The 25,309-nt window shown below is 33.9% G+C and overlaps 1 protein-coding gene across 1 annotated transcript in view; it reads right to left on the reverse strand.

The window, feature by feature from the left end:
• LOC137768831 (protein piccolo) overlaps nt 1–25,309 on the reverse strand; it is a 362,658-nt gene that overhangs the window by 96,542 nt on the left and 240,807 nt on the right. The window contains exons 10-12 of the mRNA XM_068550459.1: nt 17,655–17,780; nt 1,172–1,280; nt 565–632 (exon numbers count right to left, since the gene is read on the reverse strand). Of these exons, the coding sequence (XP_068406560.1) occupies nt 565–632; nt 1,172–1,280; nt 17,655–17,780 (303 nt within the window). The remainder of the gene's footprint in view (nt 1–564; nt 633–1,171; nt 1,281–17,654; nt 17,781–25,309) is intronic.

Below are 25,309 nucleotides of genomic sequence, written 5' to 3' on the forward strand. Positions count from 1 at the left end.
CCCAATAAATATTTGTTGAACAAAGCTATAGTGATATTTTTAATCTTATAAGTGATTTAAATTTATAGACTGTATTTGTTATCTAAGAGATAAATCTACTTCATCATGTAGTTATGAAATTGTATGTTGAATTTTATTTATCATAAAAGGCAAGCAAAAGGTTCAGGAGTAAGTGTTCCAAAACCAACTGCTAAAAAAGAACCAGTATCACCTAAAAATTATATAGGACCCCAAACAAATGGCTCCATGGATTACTTTCATACAATGAATTTAATTTTAAAGAATTAAAAATATAAACTCTCACAGTAAGAATTTCATATGAATTTCTTTAATGGGTCTAACATGTAAATATGTGTTTTCCTAGAACACTAAAAGTGTAGCTACAATGCTTTTGATTTTCTTTATGATTACATAAATATATAAACATCTGTCTATAAATTTATTTTTGCCTATATCTGTGTATATGTCTATATCTTCATCTACAGCTACATCTGCCTCTACAATTACTTCTCCATTTAAATCGACATCTTTACCCACAGTTGGAAGCAGACTGCTTTCACCTACCAGCTTTTGGTGGTTCATGAAGTTCTAGGTGCTGGGGATTTTCAGAATCTGATAGCATACTGAGGTCCCTAAAAATTAAAACAAACAAAAAAAAAATTAAGAAAGCAACTGAGGAAGTCTGAGACAAAAGGCCTTTTTTCCCAACTATGCTGAATATTTTTTTTCAGTAGGTAAATGAGAAGTGGTTAATGATATAAAGCAATTTCAAAGCATGCTCACTCTTCTAACCAAATCTATATTTGCAATGCTGTTAAAAGTCAGCTGATAAAAATGATTATTTAAGGTGAAATCTTTATGGATTAAATATAAGTTCATTTTGAAATACTGTACACATCCATGAAATCTAAATGGGTTTAGGCTTTCATTTAAATGATGCATGTTTCAATAAAAGCATGAAAGGGGACATAATCAGAAACAAAATTAGCTGGATTCTTTCTATGCTTTAGACTTTGATTCTGAACACAAGAAATCTATAAAACTTGTATTCACTTCATGTTCTAATTACAGGAAATCTTGCTGACTGGCAAAGGTTCCACCTTAACAATTTTAAATTAAAAGAGCCATGAATAGCCAAAAAATGGAAACAAAAAGATGGGGAAAAACTCACAGTCTTACACATATTTCTGCTTCCCCACTTTGCTGACTAATGATACTCTGCACTTCTTCATATGTTTTAGAAGTTAAAGGAATTCCATTCCATTCCAATACTTGCATGCCTACAAAGACAAATTCAAGTATAAAATAAAAAAGGTGTGCTATGTCTCATCTGGGTCCACAGGCACAGAAGACATTGCTTTGCATTTAAAAACCAACTCAGCACACCATTTCAGAGAACATCAGTTCAAAGTTCTCTGGAACATTAATATCAAAATCATATGAAGTTTGATTTCATCAACTTACCTGAACATATAAAATATGTCAAACAGAACATGCAAAATGTTGCTCTTGAAAATCTATTAAATAGTATCAAACACATGCATTTTGTTCACACTGCTTTAAAGAAAACATTCTTGACTGTATATGGCTTAAACCAATTTTGTGTGGGAAAAAAATAATTGCAACCACCAATATAATTTTTCCACTGGGCAACAGAGCAACTAGAAGAGTGTAAACTTCCATTCTATTGTGGAATAGGAGTGGTAGAAAAAAAGTCATTAGGATTTTGTTGCGAAGCTCCCTTTAAGAAATTGTTACAGCTTCAACTTTGCTCAGATAAAAAAGATTTCCATGGTGTGTGTTTTTCTTCGCTGCATGCAAGACAGTCCTGAGTAGAAGAAGCAGAAATGTTATACAGAGGGCAGCGTCATGGGTGTGTGTGTGGCCTGTGCAATAGTATGCTCTGTGCTCAGTAGGGCCCCATGCTTGGTTTAATGCTTTGCTACTGCCATCTTGAAATTCTTACCACTGTTTGAACAAAGAGTCCTATATTTTTATTTTGCACTGGGTCCCATAAGTTATGTTGCTGGACTGGTTACAGAGCATTTCATGTTTCCTCTCTTTCTAGAAAGATAATTTTCATACAAAAAAGTAGTAACATAATTAATATTTCAATATTTTACATTTAGTTTTTATGTCCATTTTATATGAGCTGTCAAATAATTTTGGGAACGTATTTGGCACAAATCACACGGTCCTAATATGTAGCTATGTGGGCTAGATAAAAATTCGATGAAACCATCCAGAGTTATAGTGCCCAGATATTTGTGAATGCTACCAGCTTTACCTGAGAAAAAATACCTGTATGCCAGGACTAGGTTATAATTTAAATAAAAAGAAATACTTGTGGAACAATTAGGTTTTCAATGAGCTTCACAGATGCCAATGTGAAATTCCCTATTACTCACTATTGGCTTCCACGGGAAATTCTCGACATGGCATGACTGAGTCTTTAAAAGTTTTAATGATTTTGATATACATTGGAAAGCATATTACCAGTTGCAAACAAGTGAGGGAAGTTCTTTTACTATTGGGAAATGGCAAAAGAAGTCCATAAAAATGCCCACAATAACACAAACAAGAACGACTTTTCTATAACTTACTCCAAGAAAACTTTATCTTCAGATGGGCCTTAGGTTTATTTCAACAATCCCAGGCTGTTGTACACATAAAATAAGAAAATTACATAAAAGACAGTGATAATACCACTAAAGAAAAATTTAGAGCTGAAAGAGGAAAAGCACACTGAAAAACACACATTTTCTTAGTCACAAGAAAGAGTACATTTATGAACAGATGATTCTGAATTGAAACAAATTAATAGTGCTATAATTCAGAAATTGCATTGTCACTTTTCTGCAGGAGCAAATTCTATGAAAGGAAATAGCTGCATAATCTTCATGCTTCTTCTGTTGAATTTACCTGTTCATTTTTCACAGCTTAAAGGGGCAAATTTATGAAACATATTTATCCAGTGAAATGAATAATGCTTCTAGTTGTAAACAGGAAAACTATGTAGACACATTAATAAAACTGATGAAAAATACAGATAACTAGGATCTTAACCTAGATATATACCTGAGATCATGAACTACATGATTTGCTCTGTCCTAAGATATACCAGCTGAACTTCTTTTCCCCTTACTCAGTTTCCCACTAGCACTGGGGCAGTACTGCAGTTCAAAAGATTTTGTTCTTTTATCCTTTTATTTTTGGTTTCAATGGTGAGTATGTGATCTATAGGGAAGTGACTACCTGAACACAGTTCCCTTTCCTCTGCCTCTCCAACTTCCTACAAATCCTACAAGAACCACAGTAAAATAACCAAGTGAATATACAAACTACTTTTAAATTCATAAGATGGTTTTAGTCACTGTGAGAATTAAGTACTGTTAAGTATGTGTCTTCAAATATGGTATTTTTGAAAATACTTTAATTGTAAAATCCTATAAACTATTTTAAAATGCATGGAGAAATTGTTTGATCATACTACACAGAAACCAAAGTATTATTTTATCATTTCAATGATTTGAATGTAAGCATATTCAATCTTAAGGAAACTTTTTACTCTGATCTTGGTTTAGAAATAATTCCCAGAACACAGTGAACACATGAATGGTTTTATCTATTATTTAGCATTATGAGCAGACACATTTTCTTTATGTTTAAATTATAACAACATGTATGTTAACCAGTTGTTCAAGTTTGAGATTGCATAGATGATACTTCAATTACATCCCTAGAAAGTGTCTCTTCTAATGACTTTTAATAGGAAAACTAAGATAATCTGAATTTTTTTGAATGTGCAACAGTAATGATAGAATTTGCTGCTCAAAGTCTTACACCTAATAGGTTATTAAAAACTGAAAAAAGACAATAACCAGGTAATTTTTGAATTCTAAAAACATCAATCACTATAAAACATTCTCAAATATGTATTTTTATAACTTCTGGGATTACTGAATTTCGTATGTTTCTCAAATTGGCAAAAGCTCTTCTTATCTTTACAGTTCAGAATTTCATATATGTTATTTCTCTGTCTATAATATTTACCATTACTGCAAAAACATCTTCTGTATTCAAATTATTGCATTAACAGTCAAAATCTTATATGTTAATGTATATCCAAACATATAGCACACAAAAGCTCATGACTTTTATTGATTTATTCCACAAATATTTATGTGGCAGGCACTACACAATTCATCACCTTTGTGATGATCACCACCTTTGTATCTACTACTTTATGCTGTTATAAAAATTAATAAAAATGATACTCTACTAGAAAAAGCAGAAGTATCTTGGCAATTAGTAAAATGAAGATTCACAGAGAAGGAAATTCAAAAGTGGTTTAAGTATATGAAGAAAAGCCCAGACTCATTAGAGATTAGAAAGTACAAATCAAAGCAATAATGATGTATTACTTAACGCTCATCATATTGAGGAAAGTTTGAAAGCCAGAAAATACAGTGTGTTGACCAGGATATTGGATTAGGGGACCTTGACTTCAAGAGAGATTACAACTGCTAGCTAACAATACTGTATCGTACACTTAAAAACCTGTGAAGAGGGTAGATCTCAACCTTAAAAGTACTAAACAGAATTTTAAAAAGAAAAAAAGAAGAATGTAGGATGAATGAAAGGAAGGGGAGATAGAGAGTTCTGGGGAGAAGATCTCCCCCAACAATGGTGGCTGGAGGTTGCAAGGGCAGTAGAGAGCAGCACCCTACTTGCTTATATTATCCAGGGAAGATGGCATTACCTCAAAGAAAAATTTCTGTGCGGTGCCATTAGAAAAGTCCACCTTAGATTTGGTGGCTCAACCTAGGCAGAATTACTTTCGTGAAAATTTGGTCACAGTTTAAAGGAGCCACCCACTGTCAAGGAAGCGTGCAGGCTTGGACACTGCTCTCAATGCGGTGTGGGTCAAGGGTCAGAGGCCCAACCCCCAGTGTTCTAGAATGTGTAAGAGACTCACTGGGAATTTCCCCAGTGCTCGTGGGGCAGGCAACATCAAAAAATTGAAGTGTTTCAACTTCTCACCAGTAGATGAAGGGAAGATTGGAACTGATTACATTTGATTTACAGAAAAAGTCGTATGTTTCTTACACTCCAGTATAGGTGTTGCAAATTCATGCTTTTTAAACAGAGTTAAGGTAAATAGGGGAATATATCCATGATTTGTGGGTCCAATTTGAAGAAGATTCTCATGATAGGATTCTGTTTCTAAATCACTCTGACCACTAAAATAATCTATTATTCCAGTTCAATATTTCCTGGAAGGATTGGTACAGATACCAAAGTCACTCTATGGCTACAGTTTATGGTGTTTAGAATTAGATATGTTACTTGAAACAGGCTACAATAGAATGTGGCTGAATAAGGCAGGAAAGGGGTTATGGGTAGATTAGTAAAATTTTATTGATCCCCCCGAAAATAATATAACACGTGGAGATATCCAATGATAGGTTTGTGATGCTATCATCTCATTTAAAGCAGGGTGCAGTTCACAAATTTATAAACTTTCCTCAGTTTAATTTCCCAATTTATTTTGTTAAAATACTCAGAATGGATGTTTTCTATCGACTTTCTAATTAAATGGCATGAACAGATTAATATCATCAAATCTAAAGGATATCATGACCAGCTAACAGTAACAGATTAATCCAAAATGCACTCATGATTATATAGAGATACAGAGTTGGGTTAAATGGACATAGGAAGCTAGGGCAAATGATACAATTGTGCATGAGAAATGCTTGTCTTAACTGGTGCCTCCTCTGCTTTAAGTATCCCTACGAACCAGCAGGAATTTTAACTTTAATTATGTTCTTAACCTTTTTTGATACTCATGTGTTCTGTACTATTCCCTTTATAAAGTTATTTAAATGTATCCCACTACTCAGATGATGGATTTTAACATAAAATATCATCAATTTATACCAGGGAAAGTGTTTCTTAATAAATACAGGAGATGTTTGAACCAGTGGCAAAATCATCATCATCATCATCTCCACTGAGCATATATACAGAAGATACAAATTCCATTTCCTAACATTATTTGACAGATAAAATGCGCAGAGCTTTGCTTTGACTTCTGAGTTGTAACTTTAAATCACGTGCAAAATCGGACAAAAAGGAAACTATGTTTTGAAAAGTAAAGTTATAAAAAGAAATCTTCCAATCAAAATTTAAGAGCAAAAAATTTAAGAGCCAAAAATTCCAATATACTATTCTAGAGTATAAGAAAATACATTTTTTTTACAAAGAAGGAGGTTTTTTTTTTTTTAATCATAACCTAAGTACTCATCACTAGAAATATTACAACATGGTCAATTTCTGTGCATAAAAATGTTGTTTTTATATTTTGCTTATTTTGAGCCGAAGACACTATATAAGTATTATGAATGGTATAATCAAAACTAAGAGTGAACTTTAAATACATAAATTTTTTCATCATTTGAATAGTTAAAGGATAGAAATAAAACAGAGAAGTCATTGCAAACAATAAAAAATCAATAACCATTTTATCACCCTAAGAGAAACTTTACAAAAATAAAATGAATTATGTGTTAAGTTACTTCATAAGAAGTGCCAGTATTCTATTAACATCATGAAGAAGAACTAGCAAATAATTCACTTTGGCTGGATGGATGTTCAACACAACAAATGTTATTTGATGGAAAAATTCTATTCAAAAAGTTCTGACTTACAGTAAACAGAATGTAATTTCAATATATATATATAGATATAATATAGTATATACAACATATTACAATTATTGATTTTTCCATTAATAAACCAGAGTTGTTTAAGAAGACACCTTAACAGCAGTATCTGCCAAATAATAGAGAAAAAACTCAGCTATTTTCCCTCCAGCTCTTTAAAATTCACGTAGAGAAATTATTTCCTCTAATTCAGAAGCAAACATGATTAACAACCACAAAAAATAATGGTAACATATTTTAGATGAATTACACAAAACTTTCAGATGTATACCATCTAATTATAAGAAGTCTTTTTGATTAAAATGAATAAAATTAGATCTATTTCACTTATGTTGATCGTACCAACATGGGACTTCGTGTTTTTTTTTTTTTACAAAGTTATTTTGACCACTTTTTCTCATTTTATCTTTACAGCACTTCAGTAAAATAGGTAGGGTAAATGTAACTATTACTATGTTTACAGATCTGAAATCTGTTTTAGAAATTATACTGAGTGGTAGTTCAAAAAGCCAGGACTCCTGATTCCTCATCTACGTTCAAGAATATTATTAGCATTCTGAGGGCTTAATTTCTGTTTAGGTTGTATGACTTCTATTAAAGAATGTATATTTATTGTATTAATTAAAATAAGATTTAAGACTTGAATGTTAAATGCTCTGTAGGTTTGTTATATTATGTAGAGATTTAAGTTTTTTAAAAAAACGGTGGAGTACCTTTTGGCCTACTAAATTTGAATACTGTGTACAGGAACAAATGAATGAACATATTGAGGTCATTTTCACTGAGCTGAAATTGAATATACATGTTGTATTAGTATTTATAGATATATGATATAATATCATTTATCTCCACATCCCCTGTTCCCACCTTGGTCTGAACAGCCACATTTCATGCCTGGATTATTTCTATAGCATCCTAACTGCTCTCCTTCCTATTCTTTACTCCATCAAACTATTCTCCTTATAGCAGTCAGAGTGATTTTATTTAAACGTCATTCAGCTTGTGTCAGCCCAGTGCCTTCTCATTTGACATTAATAGAAGCTGAAGTCCTTACACTGACCTACAAGATGCTACCTCTGTTACTTCTGTTACTCTGTTACATCGGTTACTTCTCTGCCGGAAATTCCTGCTTTCTTCTCTCTCACTCACATCCTCACTAACTGCCAGCCACGCTGGCCTCGCTGCGGTCTTATTATTCCTCGCACACACCAGGCAGGCTCTTGCTCTGGGCCTGTGCCCTTTTCATTCCTCTGCCTATAATACCAATAACTCCAAGTTCACTCCTTCCTCTCCTTGGGGGCTTTCCTCAGTTTTTGCCTTCTTGGCGAGGCCTTCCCTGACATCCCATCTAAAATTTCAACCCTACCCTCTTATATGGCATATCCACCCTCCTTGTTATCTTTTTCTCCTTAGCACTTATTACCATTTATTATGTGATACTTATAGTAGGTTTTACTTTCTGTCTCACCTACTGAAATGTATGGTCCATGTTTTCTTCATTCATATCCCACAGGACCAAGAGATGTTGCTCTATAGAGCATGTATTTACATACACACACACACACACACACACATGCACACACACACGCTGGAACTTAGAAAACTCAAGCACCATATATGACAGTGATGGGGATCTAGTAAAAACTAGAGAGTAGCGGCTTCCCTGGTGGCGCAGTGGTTGAGAATCTGCCTGCCAATGCAGGGGACACGGGTTCGAGCCCTGGTCTGGGAGGATCCCACATGCCGCGGAGCGACTAGGCCCGTGAGCCACAATTGCTGAGGCTGCGCGTCTGGAGCCTGTGCTCTGCAACGGGAGAGGCCGCGATAGTGAGAGGCCCGCGCACCGTGAGGAAGAGTGGCCCCCACTTGCCGCAACTAGAGAAAGCCCTTGCACAGAAACGAAGACCCAACACAGCCATAAATAAATTTTTAAAAAAAACAAAAAAAAATAACTAGAGAGTAAAAGAAAACAAAAGTAGCCTAAGAGGAAAAGAAAGCAATTTTATTTTCTTCCACCACTCTCAGTGTAACTTAGTATATATATGAAAAACCGTTAGTCTGATATGAAAATCTGCATTCCCACAGAATATTCTTTCTGCTCCAGCCACGTCACTATATCTGGAACATGGCTGTACTCCATCACTATAAATAAGTAAAATATGAACTATGTAAAAAATTAACCAATGAAAGAGATAAAAGCCTAAAAAGATCTGTTTCAGTTCCTGGAGAGTTCTTTGCCCTCAGGAGCTTACAATCTGTTCTTAGACATTACCTGAAAGTTACCTGGAATTCTCTGGGAGGGGAGGAGGCGTATCTGTAACCCACACTTAGTTATGGTACTGGTTCTGACAGAAGCCTGCAGAATCAACCAATGTATTCTGCATTTCTATATTTCTCTTACTGAAACTAGAAGAATATATACATTGCCAAAAAAGTTATTAAATAATGGGTTTTCTTTCCGTAAATACATCTTTCTCCTAGTTCTTCAGGTTTATTTTATATTTTTGCTCATTCAGACCCTGACCAAACTTTTCCTCCACAGTGAATATCCTCTATCCACTGCCCTTCTAGGCTGTAACCATCTTGAAAGCAAGGTGGAATTTTAGAATGATAGAATTCTAGGATATACCTGTAGAGTAGTTACTGAATAAACGTTTTGACCCATTTGCATTCTTTATTATTTCCCATATTCCTGATATTCTCACCTCTACTCCTTCCTAACAACCTTCTTTCTGAACTCCCTTTTTATCACCTCCATCTACCTTGTCAGTATATTACTGCTGCATACCAATAGGTTCTTACAGTTCTGCAGTAAGCACCTCAGCGTTCTCCCCCAATAAGAAACAACATCTCATGCAGGGATGAATTCAAGTATTGTAAGGCCTGAAGCTCATGCAATTTTAAGAAAAAAGAGAAAATTATGAATACAAAATTGATACAAGTGAACGTTTGTTAAAAGGACAAAATAAATCACAACAAATTACAAAAGTTAAGAAGCTGACAAATGCCACAAACATCACATATGTTTTTTAACTTCCTGGAGCCTTGTAAGGGGCCTGTACAGGTGAGGAAGGAGCCCTGAGACTTAAGGGTCATGATTTATCCATTCTGATTTCATTCCTTCTTTCATCCTACGTAATTAGTCTCACATTCTTAATTCTAGGACTCACATTTCCATTTTACGTAACATACACAACTTATCATAGTACACATACTACTGTTTTGCTTCCTCTTTCCACACCTTAGACTGTATGATTCTTCTCAAGGTTCAATCTCTCCCCCGCATCTCTTCAACAGATAAAGTGTCTCAAAAGTATGCATTACAGAAGGGTCTTGTGGAGGGCCCCTTACACTTAATGCTGAACACCCAGTGAGTTTCTGTGATGTGTCAACAGCCATAAAAAGGAGTTGATGAGAAAGATCAGTCCACACACTGGGTGCCAGACACCTGACATCTGACACCTACACCACGATTCTATTCACTAACAAGATATGCTTTCAGTGACTTACAGACCATGAGAGTTACATAAGCAGATATTCATTGTATGTATGTCCATAGACTTTAATCAGACATGAAATTAACAAATTGAATTGCTAAGAAGAAAAACTTAGAAGGCTTTTTATAAGACTAGCCAAAAGTATGGTTTTACGGTTAGGAGGTTATATATTTACATGGGACATGACTTAATCACTTCAGGTTTTAAATTTTTAAAAAATTTATTCAGGCCTAATAAATACCTAAAACGATATTCCATTATAGCAGAATACCTCTAGCAGATCAATGCTCCCTTACAGGAAGCCTGAACTTTGTGAGATTAACTGTCATCTATGAAAATAATTTCGTCTATCCTTAACAAAATAGTTTCTTTAGTTAGTCTAGTTCTTTATAGTTAACTAAGCATGAGAAATACGTCAGCTCCTTTCATACTCACAGTCAACCCCATGAGATAGGTCTTGAAACCTCCTAATTGAAACATCAACCCATCCAGATGAGATAAAAGGAGACTCAGAGAACATAAACAATTTGCCTAACATCATGAGGATGACATTAATTCAGTCTTCTGACTTCAAATCTGTGCTTTTTCCATTAGGAATATTCCAAATCCCTGCAGTTCAGAGCTCAGACCTGACCATGGTCAATTATCTACGCATGTTCAGATAGAGGGGACGGAGTTCAAGCTTAAGTAGCACATACTATTCTTATCATCAAAGATCTCCAAAGTAAGTACCATCTTTTCACTACGTCTGTGAAATACTATATCAAACACTATATTAAATGTTTCTGACACATTATTTGTAAACCTGATAACAATTTTGCAGCCACTATTATTATCCCGATTTCCCAACTGAGAACACCAAAGTACTAAAAGTTAAACAACTTATTCAGGCAAAAAGTACCAGAGCTCAATCTAAATCCTGACGTGTCTGACTCTAAAAACATTCTCTTTATATAATGAAGACCTTGAAGCATTGGCTGTTTGAAGATTTGTTATAGCTACTATTAAAGATAGTTCAGCATCCTTGCTTCCAAAATAACAACTCCAAGTTCATACACACCAAAATGTAGCCTGTTATGGCATACTGATTAGACAAATCCAGAAATTTAAAAACAGAAACAACTGTTAATCACTAATCAGTATCACTTGAACATACATATATATTTCAAGGTATACCACTCTTATTGATAAAAGCAATCAAATTAGGATATGGAGTATTATACATACTAAAAAATGTGTTAAAAAAAGGGCAATTATTTCATTTTCTTGATGTCCCTATCGGAAATACTGACTCAAATATAATTTCCTCTGATTAATTTCAAAATAAATGGATAAAGAAGAGAAACATCTTTCTTTGTCCTGGCAATACAGCTAATCATTAATATGTAAGTATGATATCACTGCATCTTACAAATAGTATATTACAATCTACCAGTCCAGGTACCCACAATTTATATTCTTTCTTCCCAGAAGATAGTTTCCTAAATATTTTTTAGAAAAATCCTTGTATCAACAAGAAATATGATCTTGTGCCATGTGTACCTGACACACTATCTTGCAGGAATTCTGAGAAATCTCATGCTAATGACCAATCCGTACCTCGTAATCCCCCTGGAACAAGAATAAGGAAGCTCGCTCATCTGTGTGGTGTGTTTCCTGGCCTCCAACTCTGATCACTGCCATGCCATCTGTAACATATGCCAAAAAAGCATAAGCAGAAATAGAGACTTTCTTGCCTCGGAACATTATCCTTTAAGTCACACAGGAGTGTGTCCTCTACTGGAATTAGCTCTTCTACCATAGACTTCTTCAGGACAGGGAATTCCAGAGGCGAACTTCTAAAATCAAAACCACCATGCCAAAAACACCTAACCTCACCTCCACTCCAATCACTGATTCTCAAACATAAATCCAACAACATTTTCTTGCAAGAAACCCTGTCAGTTCATCTTTAAGAGGAGCTAACTAGCCAAATCAATATCCCCTACACATTGAGACAACTAGAAACTGAGAATTTGGAAATATCCGTGAACTAGAATTTATGCCACAGGTACATTTCCTCACAGAATAGCATATAGACAAACTAAGATAAACAAATTTCTTTACAGGCCTACCTACTGGCCTGGGAGAAGGTAATTTTCCACATAGCTCTCGCTAAATCCATAAGCAAACATTGTATATCATTGGTTTTAACTTTTTGCTCTCCTAGTCTATGTTCCTACTGATTCATTAAGAAGCTTCTTGAAGCTACATACAGAGCTTAACACTATATTTCTATCTTAGCTCCAAACAGCGTTCTCCAAACAAATATGATTTTATTATCAATAATAAAGATACAATTTATCTTCAAAATACTTCAACTAAATTGATTTTCAGCTGGAAAACCTAACAATATAAACAAATACCTGTTTTTGGTTCAATGGCTAAAATGTGTTTAGTTCTTATGGATTCACTGTTCTCTTATGAAAACTGTTGAAATATGAAAGGTATCATGCAGGTAATATATTTCACAATTATGATGTTACGATACACAATACTAGGGGAAAAATCATTTGGAGAATAAGTTCAGAAGTCCAGCGATTAAATAAACCTTAGAACCAATGATATGCACATAAAGGACTAGGTTTGGCCCATTATACTTCCTAAACAAACTTTTATTTTATTTATATTTTCTACTCTTCCTTTTCTGGAGATATAAAATTGTTGTAAGTTGATATAAAATGATACAACTTGTTAATAAGTTTAACAATTGCTATGTGTTAATTTTTTTTTAATGTCCTAACGTACTTTATTGTATTGATTCAAAATACAATGATTAAGTCTCTAAGAAGAACAAAGGTCCAGCATTGTGAACCCATGGAAGACTCAAACAGATAAGACTCAATATCAAAATTTTTTTTTTCTAAATTAATCTATACCTTCAATATAATCACTACCAAATTTCAACAGAGATTTTCCTGAAAACTGACAAGCCGGTTCTCGAATGTATATGCAAGACCAAAGGTCAAGAATTGTCCCAAGAGGATTTTGAAGAACAGCAGTATGGTAGATTACCTACCATATGTCAGGACTTAAAGTCATCATAATTACAACAGTGTGACACTGATGTAGGGACAGACAAATAGACAAGTAAGCTAGAACAAACATCTCATAAAAGACCCACACATGTACAAAAGAATCAATATATGACAGATGGGGCACTGTAGATCAGTGGGAGCAATGATACACTCTTCAATAAATGGTGCACAGGCAACTGATTATCCATACTGATGGGGGAGAAAACTAAAATTTCTAGTCAGAGCACGATAGACTAAAAATAACTTAATTCTATGTCTATAAGGACATTATAAAAGAGTACGATTTCACAATTTTTAGAAGGAAATATAGGCTAATATTTGAAGACTTCAGGGTAAGGAGAATTTCCTAAATAATACAGAACATTTATAAAACTTAATAGAAACAAAATAAGCCAACTATGTTAAAATTTCAACTTAAAAAAAAAAAAAAGACAGACACTAAAAAAACAAGCCACATACTGGGAGAAGGTATTTACAGCCTACATACTTGACAAACGATTATAACCAGAATACATGAAGATTCTCTAAAATTCAATTTAAAATACACAAACAATCCAAATAAAGAATAAGCAAAAGAACAGGCAAATCACAGATGAGGAAAACCCAAGTGCTAACAAGGTTAGTAACATATTATCATACTCAACATTACTGAAGGTAAGGTGAACGAAGAAAACAATGGCCTATCATTTCACATTATATTTGAAAAAGAAAATGTTGAGAAAGAGGAACGAGGATATAAAGGAATAAGAACACTAATTTACTACGGATGAATGTAAAAATAGTCTAACACTTTGGAGAGCAACCTGGAAAAATCAACTACTGTTGAAGAAACCACACAACATTCTCCCATATTATTTAATAAGATAGTCACTATAACCCAGAAATTGAACTTTTTCTAAATTTTTTTGAACTTTTATTGTAGAAGAAACTTCTGTACATGTGCAAAAGGAGACTACTTCAAAAAATTAATTACAGCATTGTTGGAAATAGTAAAAAAAAAACAAAACTGATATATAACCGAAATAACCAGAGAATGTTTAAATTAAACTGTAGTAGAGACATACAGTAATAGAATTCTGCCCTGAAGTGAAAATAAATAACTAGAGCTACATTTGTGTACATGTAGCTACATATACCACTTTAGATAAAACTCATAAACTCTGGAACTAAAAACAGTGGCAAAAATACACGTAAACTATCATTTATATACAATTTCATAAACAAGCAAAATGAATCCTTATAAAGTTTATGAATACATACATAAAACTATAAAGAAAAGCAAGTGAAGGGTAATCTGAAATTAAGTCTGGTGGTTTATTTTGGGCGAGTAAGAGAGGTTTGGGAGAGGAGAGGTGACTACAGGAGGCTTTAATTGGATTATAGGTACTTATATCTCCTAAAAATATGAAACAAATAGGCAAAATGTTGAGACTTAAAACAATATGGTGAGTACATGGTTGTTTGCCATATTATTCTCTACAGCTTTTTTGTACACTCAAACACTTGTAATGAAAATTACAGGTCAGTGCCCAATTAAGTGTTGAACTGCGTACATCAAACCATGAATGCTGAGACGCTCCCCCTGCCCCACTCCCATCCGGGAAGGCAGAACAGAAGATGTGTGATGTTGAGCTGTGCATCTCAATAGATGAGAAATCTTATAAGGCAAATCTTTTAAGGCAGTTTTCCTGATTGTGGAGGAGGCCCAGACTAAGGAAAATCACATCCAACGAATTAGCAAACATCAAACCCTGACTTCCTGTGTTTACTGTGTAACGGAGAAATGCAACCAGTGAGTTGCTTCAGTAAAATTTTCCAAGACTGAGAGCAAAACCCACTCACCATTTAAGTGCAAATGAATCAGAAAGAGATGTGTCAGGCAGCAAACATTTCCATGTAGGACTTGCTATTTTGAGTTTAGATTTTAATCTCTAATTTGAAACTCATCTGTTTTGTGCCCTTCACCCTCTCTCCACTAGACAGCCAACACAAAGAGGAGATTCTGGACTGGTGACGAACCCAGTAGACAACTGTAGATTCTGGGTTCTACTGGCAAAAACAGGATCTAAATATTGACAGTCAAGATAGCATCGGGAGTCTAGTAGAAATACTACCAAGAGTTGTATTAAAGATTTATGTTTTAAGAGAAAATAAAGTAAATCTGGAAATCATAAATAACAAATTATAGGTGTGAGTTATGTAACAACTGGACTCTAATCAGAGGATCTATAGTCATAGGGAGGCCTGGCTTAGCACTTGGCAAAACTTTGGGAGAATTAATAAATAATACAATTAATAAAAGTAAAATCTTAAGTCACATGCACATAGCTTTTAATGATTTCCTACTTTACCCAATGAAACAAACTGCAAAACTATTAGTTCCAAAAAAGATGATGATTTTAATGGCAGTCTCTGAGTTTATAAAATCACAGATGTAATTTTAGATTCATTTCAGTTTTCTTTCTTGAATGAGTTTGAATTATATCTATTATTAATTTAGGTGCATGAACTTAAAAATGGCCACATAAGCTACCAAATGCAAAGAGCATCACTTCATCACAAAGCGCTTCACTGAAATTGTACATAAAAATTATCCTGATTTGTAGCATTTGCTGATTTTCATGGTGCAAGGACAAAGAAGGGTATGAAATTTTATCCTTAAATTACTCGAGTATCTTTGTCAACTATATCAGGCACAGTTACTGTTGCAAATTTTATTTTAAAATAAAAACAGCATATTCATTTCTTTCTGAAGTATGCTATCGGAAAGCAATCATATCACTCCCATCCTTACAAACAGGCCTCAATTCCTGTATCTTAACTAGACTGCAATACCAACAGAGTAGCATTTAGGCATGATAGGATTAAAGTCATAGAAAATTCAGAGAGACCCAGTGTTTGCTCATAATGGTTATTTCTTGATTCATATAGTCTTTTCCTTCATTTAGCTATCTGGCTAAACCTCCAATTTTCCCTGTTGTATGAATACCATTAGAATATTTTTAATAATATGCTTTCAGTTATATATGTGGTGATGTCCTGGTAAACTGGCATTCTGAAAATCAACAGGCAAATAAATGAACAAAAAAGGCCTGATTTATAGCATTTGCCTATTTCCATGTTGTAAATACTCTCACCATGGCCAATTCAAGCTAACAACGTGATGGTCCTGAGTGTGAAGTTGGGAAGAGATATTCAAAACATCTCTTAGTGAGTTGGGCAAGCTGCTTCCAGCAGAACACTGTGATGAATAAATATTGCCTCAAATTTGTGTTTATTCGAATTGTCTATCAAAATATCTAGGGATATTTTTCAGTAGGTTCCAATATATTTAATTTAAGACAATGACAGGGAATAATCTTAACATAATTGAGTTTTAAACAATAACAGGCAACATTTTATTAAACGATGAAATGACAGAAAAATGCTTTCTAAATAACATTTAATTTAGGATAAAAATAAAAGGATAGACTGAGGCTGCTTTATGATAAAAATATTCGTGGTAAGCAATCTCACTGAAAACTTGTAAACTATATCTATGTTAGGTTTTGGAAAATGCAAATGACCACATCATCTAATTAATGAGTGAAAATTATCATTGTGTATCTTGAGAATCAAGCTGTGACCTTTTACTGAAAGAAACATCATTTTATGGCCCATAAGGCACATCTGTAAAGTTTATTACTTTAAAATGCTTTATGATGTAATGAGGTGAATAGAACAGTACCTAGCACAGGAGTTGGCAATCTTTTTTCTCGAAAGGGTCAGAGAGAATATATATATTTTAGGCTTTGTAGACCACACAGTCTCTGTTGTGAATGCAGTTCTGCTATTGTAGTGGGAAAACACCCATGTTCAATATGTAAATTAATAATCCTGGCTGTGTTCTAATGAAACAATGTTTACAGAAACAGGCAGCAGATGGATTTGCCTTGTGGGTCATCCATAGTTTGCTGACCTGACTTTAGCATGTACTGAGTCATGTGAGATGTTTTTATGGTTCTGATTTCAATATAATTTTTCCTGGTGTTTATGAAACACTAATCCTTTTAATCAAAGTGTTTTTTAAAATATAATATTGCCCCAGTCAGTAAAAAAATCTTGACTAATTACTGTTTCTTAAACAAGATATTCCCATAGCAATCCAACTGCCAAAAGGACAATGCAACTGAAAATAAAATGAATATAGCTGTGGACATATCTTCCTTTATATTACTATACCAAAATATCATAATCAACCATAAGGAGAGTTTTTCCTAGACAGTAAAAGAAGAGAAAACTTTCATATCAAATTAAGATATATTTAATATGAGCACATTCATTTTAATTTACTCTGAAATCCTTATTCTTACCTTCTACAAGTTTCCCTGTCTGTTCTGCACTTCCCCCAGGAAGAATGTTGGCGATATAAGCTCCAATTTCTCCGCTATGTCCAGGGATTTCTTTACCACCCACAATTCTAATTCCTAATCCATTACCTGTATTGAAAAATTAGCAAATTATTAGCAATAAGTTAAGAAGGAATAACAGTTATCGCAAGTTATAAGGTGCACAAAAAATGGGTTCTGGTATCTAGAAGTTAACTACAATATGAATATTGGAACTGGATACCAATATCAAAAGAACAATATTCTGATTTCAATAATAGTTGATAGGAAAGAGAACTTTCTGAGATCTTGGTAGGATCTATAATGATTAATCTGATATTAACAAATAATGTTTATTTTAGGCATATTCAGTAATATAATAAGGCTCTGTCCATTTTGATCAGATATTTTGTAAAAATTTTGTATGAGGATATTCCCAGTGTAAGAAATTCCACAGCATACAATTCATTTATGAAATCAAGGAGCATTTAACTTACAAAAAGATAGTAACGGCTATCATAAATTGAGAAGACACAATCTAAACATATATATGACTGCAATTGATAAAGTGAAAACACGATCATAACTTATGAATTATTATTCACATTTCAGCCTTAACTCGTAAACTAATACTGTTTGTGCATTTATATGGCACTTAGTACAGGGACAATAAAAGCATTCTTGATTGATGAGCAACTGAGTAAACTGTTCCTTATTCCACAGAACAGATTTTTCTGTAATTAGCCACATGGAAGAAAGATGGAGAATGATTACTGTGAGAAATCTAATTGAGACAGAAATAAACTGTTGATATTTTATCTTTTTAAAAAAATAATCTAAAAATTAGCTAGTGTATACAGCACCAGATATATTTTTGTTACAAATGTCATGATTTTAAAATGAAAGCACTAAAAGAAAGCAGAATTCTCCTTTACTGAAGACACAATTATCTCTTTAAAATAAACTTCATTCCATTCAGTGATTGAAGTACCACTTTCAACTCTTTCAAAATCTCCAAAATTAAAAGCCAGCTCTCTTCCAAATCCTGTTCCCTTCCTACTTAACTCTTCAAAAACCATCCCTGTAGTCAGCAACAACACAGTCCAAACATTCAGCAAGTAGTAGCTGAATTATGGAACCCTTCTTCATTTATCTAGTAGGGATATATTTCGGTAGAATACTGTTTCTTATTTCTAGGTGATGTGATACTTCCAAATGAATTTCGTCTTTCCTTTTCTTCCTCCCCCCCTCCTTCCCTTCCATCTTTCCATCCTTGTTTTTCCCCTTTTCTCCCTCTCTTTCCCTAGTACCCCCACCCCCATCCTTACCCCCCAGGCCTACTTTTACAACACAGCAAGTGTTCTGAAAAATGATTTAGCCTCAAAACAAAAACAAAAACGAAACAAATTTACTGTGTTCTACAAGCAGTTGTCAAGGGTCAGAGTTAAGTAAGATACTAGCTCTCTCTGGCCCCACCTGTGGAGCTTTTCTGTCACAAGTTTCTTGGTTCAGTGTTACTGTTCTTTGTAGAGATTAATTGATGATACAAGCTGAACATAACTGGATGAATGAAGACTATCATCTACTATATGATTTTTAGTCTCAACTAAGCCTGGATAGAGACAGTTGATTTCTTACACATTAGCCTTTAAAGATTCACCAGGACTGATTCTACAGTAAGACATTAGATAGATACTAATAAAGGGTAGAAGATGAAGAAAAGTTATTAACCACTCTACATTCAATTAGGTTAGCCTATTTTTTTTTTTAGTGTACTAAGACATTTTAGAAATTACAAAATGAGGACTCAAAAATAGCTGGTCATATTTAAAGGGTCATTCCATGGAATTTATCTGAAAAAATGAAACTAGATTCTTAATCTAAGGTTTGGTTTCACTTTCCATGGTTGAATCACTCAGAAGTTGTAGTTCATCACTTATTAAAGATTTCATAAAACCCACACAGGTACTGAATTTCTAAGTAGTCAGTATAACTACATCAATTTTAAGACATGGTCAGTCTGAGATCCCAAAAAATGATTCATGAGATCTCCTTAGTGTAAAGCCATAGTTTCAAGACCTTGCCTTATATCAAAATCTATCATAATTTACGCTAGACTATAGTGGGGTATATAGAGTGCTTGTGGCATGGGTCCTACTTCTTTCTTTTTTTAATTTTTAAATTTTACTTATTTATTTGGTTTTGCCAGGTCTTAGTTGCAGCAGGCGGGCTCCTTAGTTGCGGCTCGCCAGCTCCTTAGTTGTGGCATGCGAACTCTTAGTTGCGGCATTCATGTGGGTGGGATCTAGTTCTCTGAGCAGGGCTCGAACCCTGGCCCCCTGCACTGGGAGTGCGGAGTCTTAACCACTGCGCCACCAGGGAAGTCCCACTTATTTCTTTTTAAGCTTAAAAATTAGAATATAAATGTAGCTCATAAAAATAATTTCAGCCCTATATAATATATGGTGCAGCCATATGCTTAGAATCTACAAAGAGAATTGTTATACCTTGTAAAGGTATAGCTAAAAAGTAGAACTTCAAAATCTATTAACATGTGACTATTTTTAAAAATTTGATTATAGTTTCATTCTGTAGATGACATTGTCTTGAGGATTAAGTAGTTGGGTCTTTCGTGTCATTTGATTTTTAGTGACCGAGTACACTCTAAAACCCTGTAGTAAAGGATCTGTGATAGGAAATCACAATCATATCTATCTTAATAAAGTAGCATGACACAATAAGTAAGCTTCAGTGTCTTTGGTAAAATGGGAGTAATATATAGCCATGAAAATACTATGAGAAATGAGATTTGATATACAGTTGACCACTGAACAACATAGGGATTAGGGGTGCTGACCCTCTGTGCAGACGAAAATCCTCATAAAACTTATAGCAGCCTTCCGTAGACAAGGTTCGTCTGTATACTCCGTTCCATATCCCTGGATTCAACCAACCATGGATTGGGTAGTACTCCAGTACTTACTATTGAAAAAATCTGCATATAAGTGGACCCATGCAGTTCAAACTCTTGTTGTTCAAGGGTCAACTGTATATAGAAACTACTCAGGCATATAGTAAATTTTCAAAAATTACTTTTCCTCTTGTTGATGTTGCTATGGTGGCTCCCACTGTTTTTCACGTATACAATAAAGTAGCATAGAAATATTAAAAATCTGTGAAAGAAAAAGCAAGGTAGAAAATAACAACCCAGGAAAGATAACATTTTTTTGTTTATTTTACAATAGTTGCTTGTATCCTAATTTGGATGTCATAAGTACAAATTTAATTTACACAATTTCTAAGAATTTAAATCTGGGCATTTTGATTTAACGTTTCTATAGTTGTGCTTTGATATTTTATGTATTGAATGCAGATAAAATGAACAAAGACACTTCTATAAAGATAAAAGACCTCAGCTCAAATCTAAAAAGCAGAATGCCAATAAAAGAGTTGATAAACTCAAGAAGCAACATTAATTTTTAACTGAAATGCTTAAATCTAAATGGTCCTTGATAACTGGTATTTATATTATCATTGTTTTCAACTTTTACAAATTTTTATCCACATAAACTTATTTTCTTCTCTGCTTCTATTCCATCTAGAAACATTGCTAAAATGCCTTCTCAGTTAGATGCCATGAAAATGCACTGGTCTTGCTCTTGAGTTCACAGTATGGTAGAGTAGAGAGGCCAACAGTTACTATAATGAACATAGGAGCTTTAGGAAAAGAGATCACAAAATGTTAGAGTAATTTCACACCATATAAGCATAAATGTGGTTACGGAAGTCTCATAGGGAAATCTGAATTTCTGAAATCCATTAAAATATATAGGAAATATTTATAAAAAAAGAGAAGTTCGGTGATAAAAGTAACAAAATCACTAAGAAAAAGTATTACTGTATCTTGATGACCTTAGGATGAACCTTAGGATTTAAATGCATTGGTGTTTTCAAGTGTATGTATTTTATAATTATGGGATCAATATACTATTATGTAGTCACTTCTAAAGTTCTGGTCCAAGATGGCAACATAGGAGGCTCCTGAACTCACCTTGTCTCATGGATACATTGAAATATACAGCTATTCATGGAGCAATTCCCACTGGAAAAAATCCAGAAACTAGCTGAGCAACTCCTACACTGGGGTGAATGAGAAAATACCCACATCAAAATAGGTCCTGGCATACCCTCAACTACTGGGAGCTGTTAAGAACAAAGAAGACAGCTTGTACAATCACAAAGGTTTGACAGACAATCAAGAGTTTGGGCTAGGTGGAATGATAATGTTTATCTCCTACACAAGACCACTCCATCAACATTGGGAGAAATGGCTGTTTTATCCAATGCGCAGAAACCAACACAGAGAGTCAAGGAAAATGAAGAAACAGAGGAATACGTTCCAAATAAAAGAACAAGATAAAAGTCTAGAAACAGACCTTAATGAAACAGAGATAGGTTATTTACTTATAAAAAGTTTAAAATAATGGTCATAAAGATGCTCACCAAGGGAGGAGAACAGTGCAGGAACAAAGCATACAGTTCAACAAACAGAAAATATGAGGACATGCCAAACAGACATTACAGAGCTGAAGAATACAGTAACTGAACTGCAAAATTCATAGACCAGTTCAACAACAGACTAGAGAAGTGAAAGAAAGGATCAGTGAACTTGACAGGGCAGTGGAATCCATCCAAGTAGAGGAGTAAAAAGAAAAAAGCATGAAAAAGAATGAAGGTAGATTAAGGGACTTAAAGGATACCATCAAAATGAAAAGGCAACCTTCGGAATGGGAGAAAATATTTGCAAATATATTTCTGATAAGGTGTTGATACGAAAATATATATTAATAGAGAATTCATACAACTCAATAACAACAAAAAAATAAACAATCTGATTGAAAAAATGGGCAGAGGAAATGTATAGACATTTTTCTAAAGAAGACATACAAATGGCCAACAGGTACATGAAAAAGTGTTCAAAATCACTAACTATCAGGGAAATACAAATCAAAACCAAAGTGAGATGTGACTACACACCTGTTAGAATGGCTTTTACCAAGAAAAAACAAGCATTGGCGCGGATGTGGAGAAAAGGGAACCCTTGTGCATTGTTAGTGGGAATGTAAATTGGTACAGCCACTACGAAAAACAGTAAGGTAGTTTCTCGAAAAATTTAAAAAAGAACTACCAAATGATCCATGTTTCCCACTTCAGGGTATATATCTGAAGGAAATGAAAACAGGATATTGAAGAGATATCTGTACTCCCATGTTCACTACAGCAATACTCACAGTAGCCAAGAAATGGAAACAATATAAGTATCCACTGATGTATGATTGGAAAAAGATGTGGTACATATATACAATAGAATACCGTTCAGCCATGCGAAAGAAGGAAATCTTGCCACTTGGGACAACATGCATGGACCTTGAGGGCATTATGCTCAGGGATATAAGCCAGACAGAGAAAGACAAATACTGCATGGTATCACTTATATGTGGGGGAAAAAAGTCAAACTCATAGAAAGAGAGTGGTTGCCAGAGGTTGGGGATGGGGGAAATAGGGAGAAATTGGTAAAAGGGTAAAAAGTTTTAGCTATAAGTTGGAAAAGGTCTGACTGGTGACTATAGTTGCTAACACTGCACTTTATTTATTTTTTAATTTTTATTTATTTATTTTTTGGCCACACCGCACAGCATGCGGGATCTTAGTTCCCTGACCAGCGATCGAACCCAAACTCCCTGCAGTGAAAGCACGGAATCTTAAATCTGATAAGAAAGTAGAACTTAGTCTCATACACAATGTATTCATAAATCAAATCACCACAATGTACATTCTTATAATGTAAATGTAAATATCTTATAATTTTATAAGTCCATTATACCTCGACAAAGCTGAAATAAAAAAATTAAAAAATAAGCTGTGCATAAAATAAACATGAGCATACTAAGGAAAAATCTTCACATTTGCATTTAGATTTGCAGTTTAAATCTACTTTAATTTTACATGTTTATTAACATGTTACATTAAAAGCTCTGATATTTTAAAGTCTTACAAAAATGTCATTTCTATTATTAAAATAACATGAAAGTATTATGTTATAATTAGAGCATTAAGTGTGGACGAAACTAAAATACTTGTCTCATTTCAACACTATCATGTTCTACATCTAAGCATCAAGGAAAAGCAAAATTTTTATCAGTGAACATACTATCTTATGAATAGTAGTCTTTAAATCAGTAGAGTTTATTATTCATAATAAAATTATTACAGAAAGAAGATACACTGCATAGTTTAGTCATGTCATTAGTTGGGCTGAAGAAGAAGAAAGATTGTCTCTATACATATTAATGCTAATGAAGTACTAAGGATAATGAAAAAGTCTCCAAAGGGTAGTTCAATTAAATCTATTTTTATAGTTCATGTTAATTATATTCCTGCATAAGGCTGTGAAAATTTATTTTTACACTCTTGCACTGACTAATGTTATCAATTATCCAAGTAAATATTTAGGAAAATAAACAAAATTATATTAAAAGTCCATAATCATTTCCTTTGTATGTCTTATCAAATGGTACATTAATTCATTAATACTTGAATATGAAGACCTAAAGAATATTTCACTATTTGTTTTTTAACTTTACTTACTTTCACTCATTATAAGAAAAACATTTCTACAAATACAACAAAGTATATCAATTGCCTTATTAGCAATCCATACTTGACTGTTTCCAGAAGCATCAAAATGGCAACACCACATTCATGCCAAATACAATCCAACTCTAAGTCTGGGCATGCAAATTACAAACTCAGCTATTCCCATTAGCTTTTTCTAATCCAGCCAACTGCTGTATAACATCCTTTTTCCTAGTCTTAAATATGTAAACATACATGAAGAATTTGAAGTGAACATCTTATTTCACATTTCCACGAACAAAAGTTCACCACTTGTCTTTTCTATTGTAGTTTGAATAACGTTAAGGTAAAAATGTTGCATGGGATTCAAAGCATGTATAAAATGCTATTCACACTTACATCATACTGGATGAGATGGGTCCAAATTGGCCTGCCATAAGACCGAAATAGCCATTGGCATGGGAAATAAGGAAGATAAGTCATGGCTATACATCAAAAGACACTGGTATTTTGGATTTGTTGAGCAACACCTTTCAAATGGCAGATGATGTATGTACTGATAAAGTATTTTTACTAAAAGGGCATAGGATTTCCTCTTCCTGAAATGCTTCAGAAATAATTCTCATGAAGAGTAGTTCTCAGGAGTTCCACATCATAAATGCACACTTCATTCACACAGTAAGATAAGGATTTTTCCTTTATTTTAGCTTATATAAGTCAATTGCAAAGTTACAAGCATAAAGACAAAATCTGAGGGGTTTGCACAATACTCCTATAAAAGGTAATTAAAATAAATTTATTCCCTGGAAGCATCATGCTAATTTTCAAACAATATTACAAAGCTATAGTAATTGAAACAGTATGGCACTGGCATAAGAACAGACATAATGGAACTAATGGAACAGACATAATGGACTAATGGAACAGAAGAGAGAGCCCAGAAATAAACCCACACAAACATGGTGAATTACAACAAAGGAGCCAAGAATACACAATGGGGAAAG

Source organism: Eschrichtius robustus, chromosome 8 (assembly GCF_028021215.1).
Source record: "Eschrichtius robustus isolate mEscRob2 chromosome 8, mEscRob2.pri, whole genome shotgun sequence".
In the NCBI taxonomy this organism is placed as follows: domain Eukaryota; kingdom Metazoa; phylum Chordata; class Mammalia; order Artiodactyla; family Eschrichtiidae; genus Eschrichtius; species Eschrichtius robustus.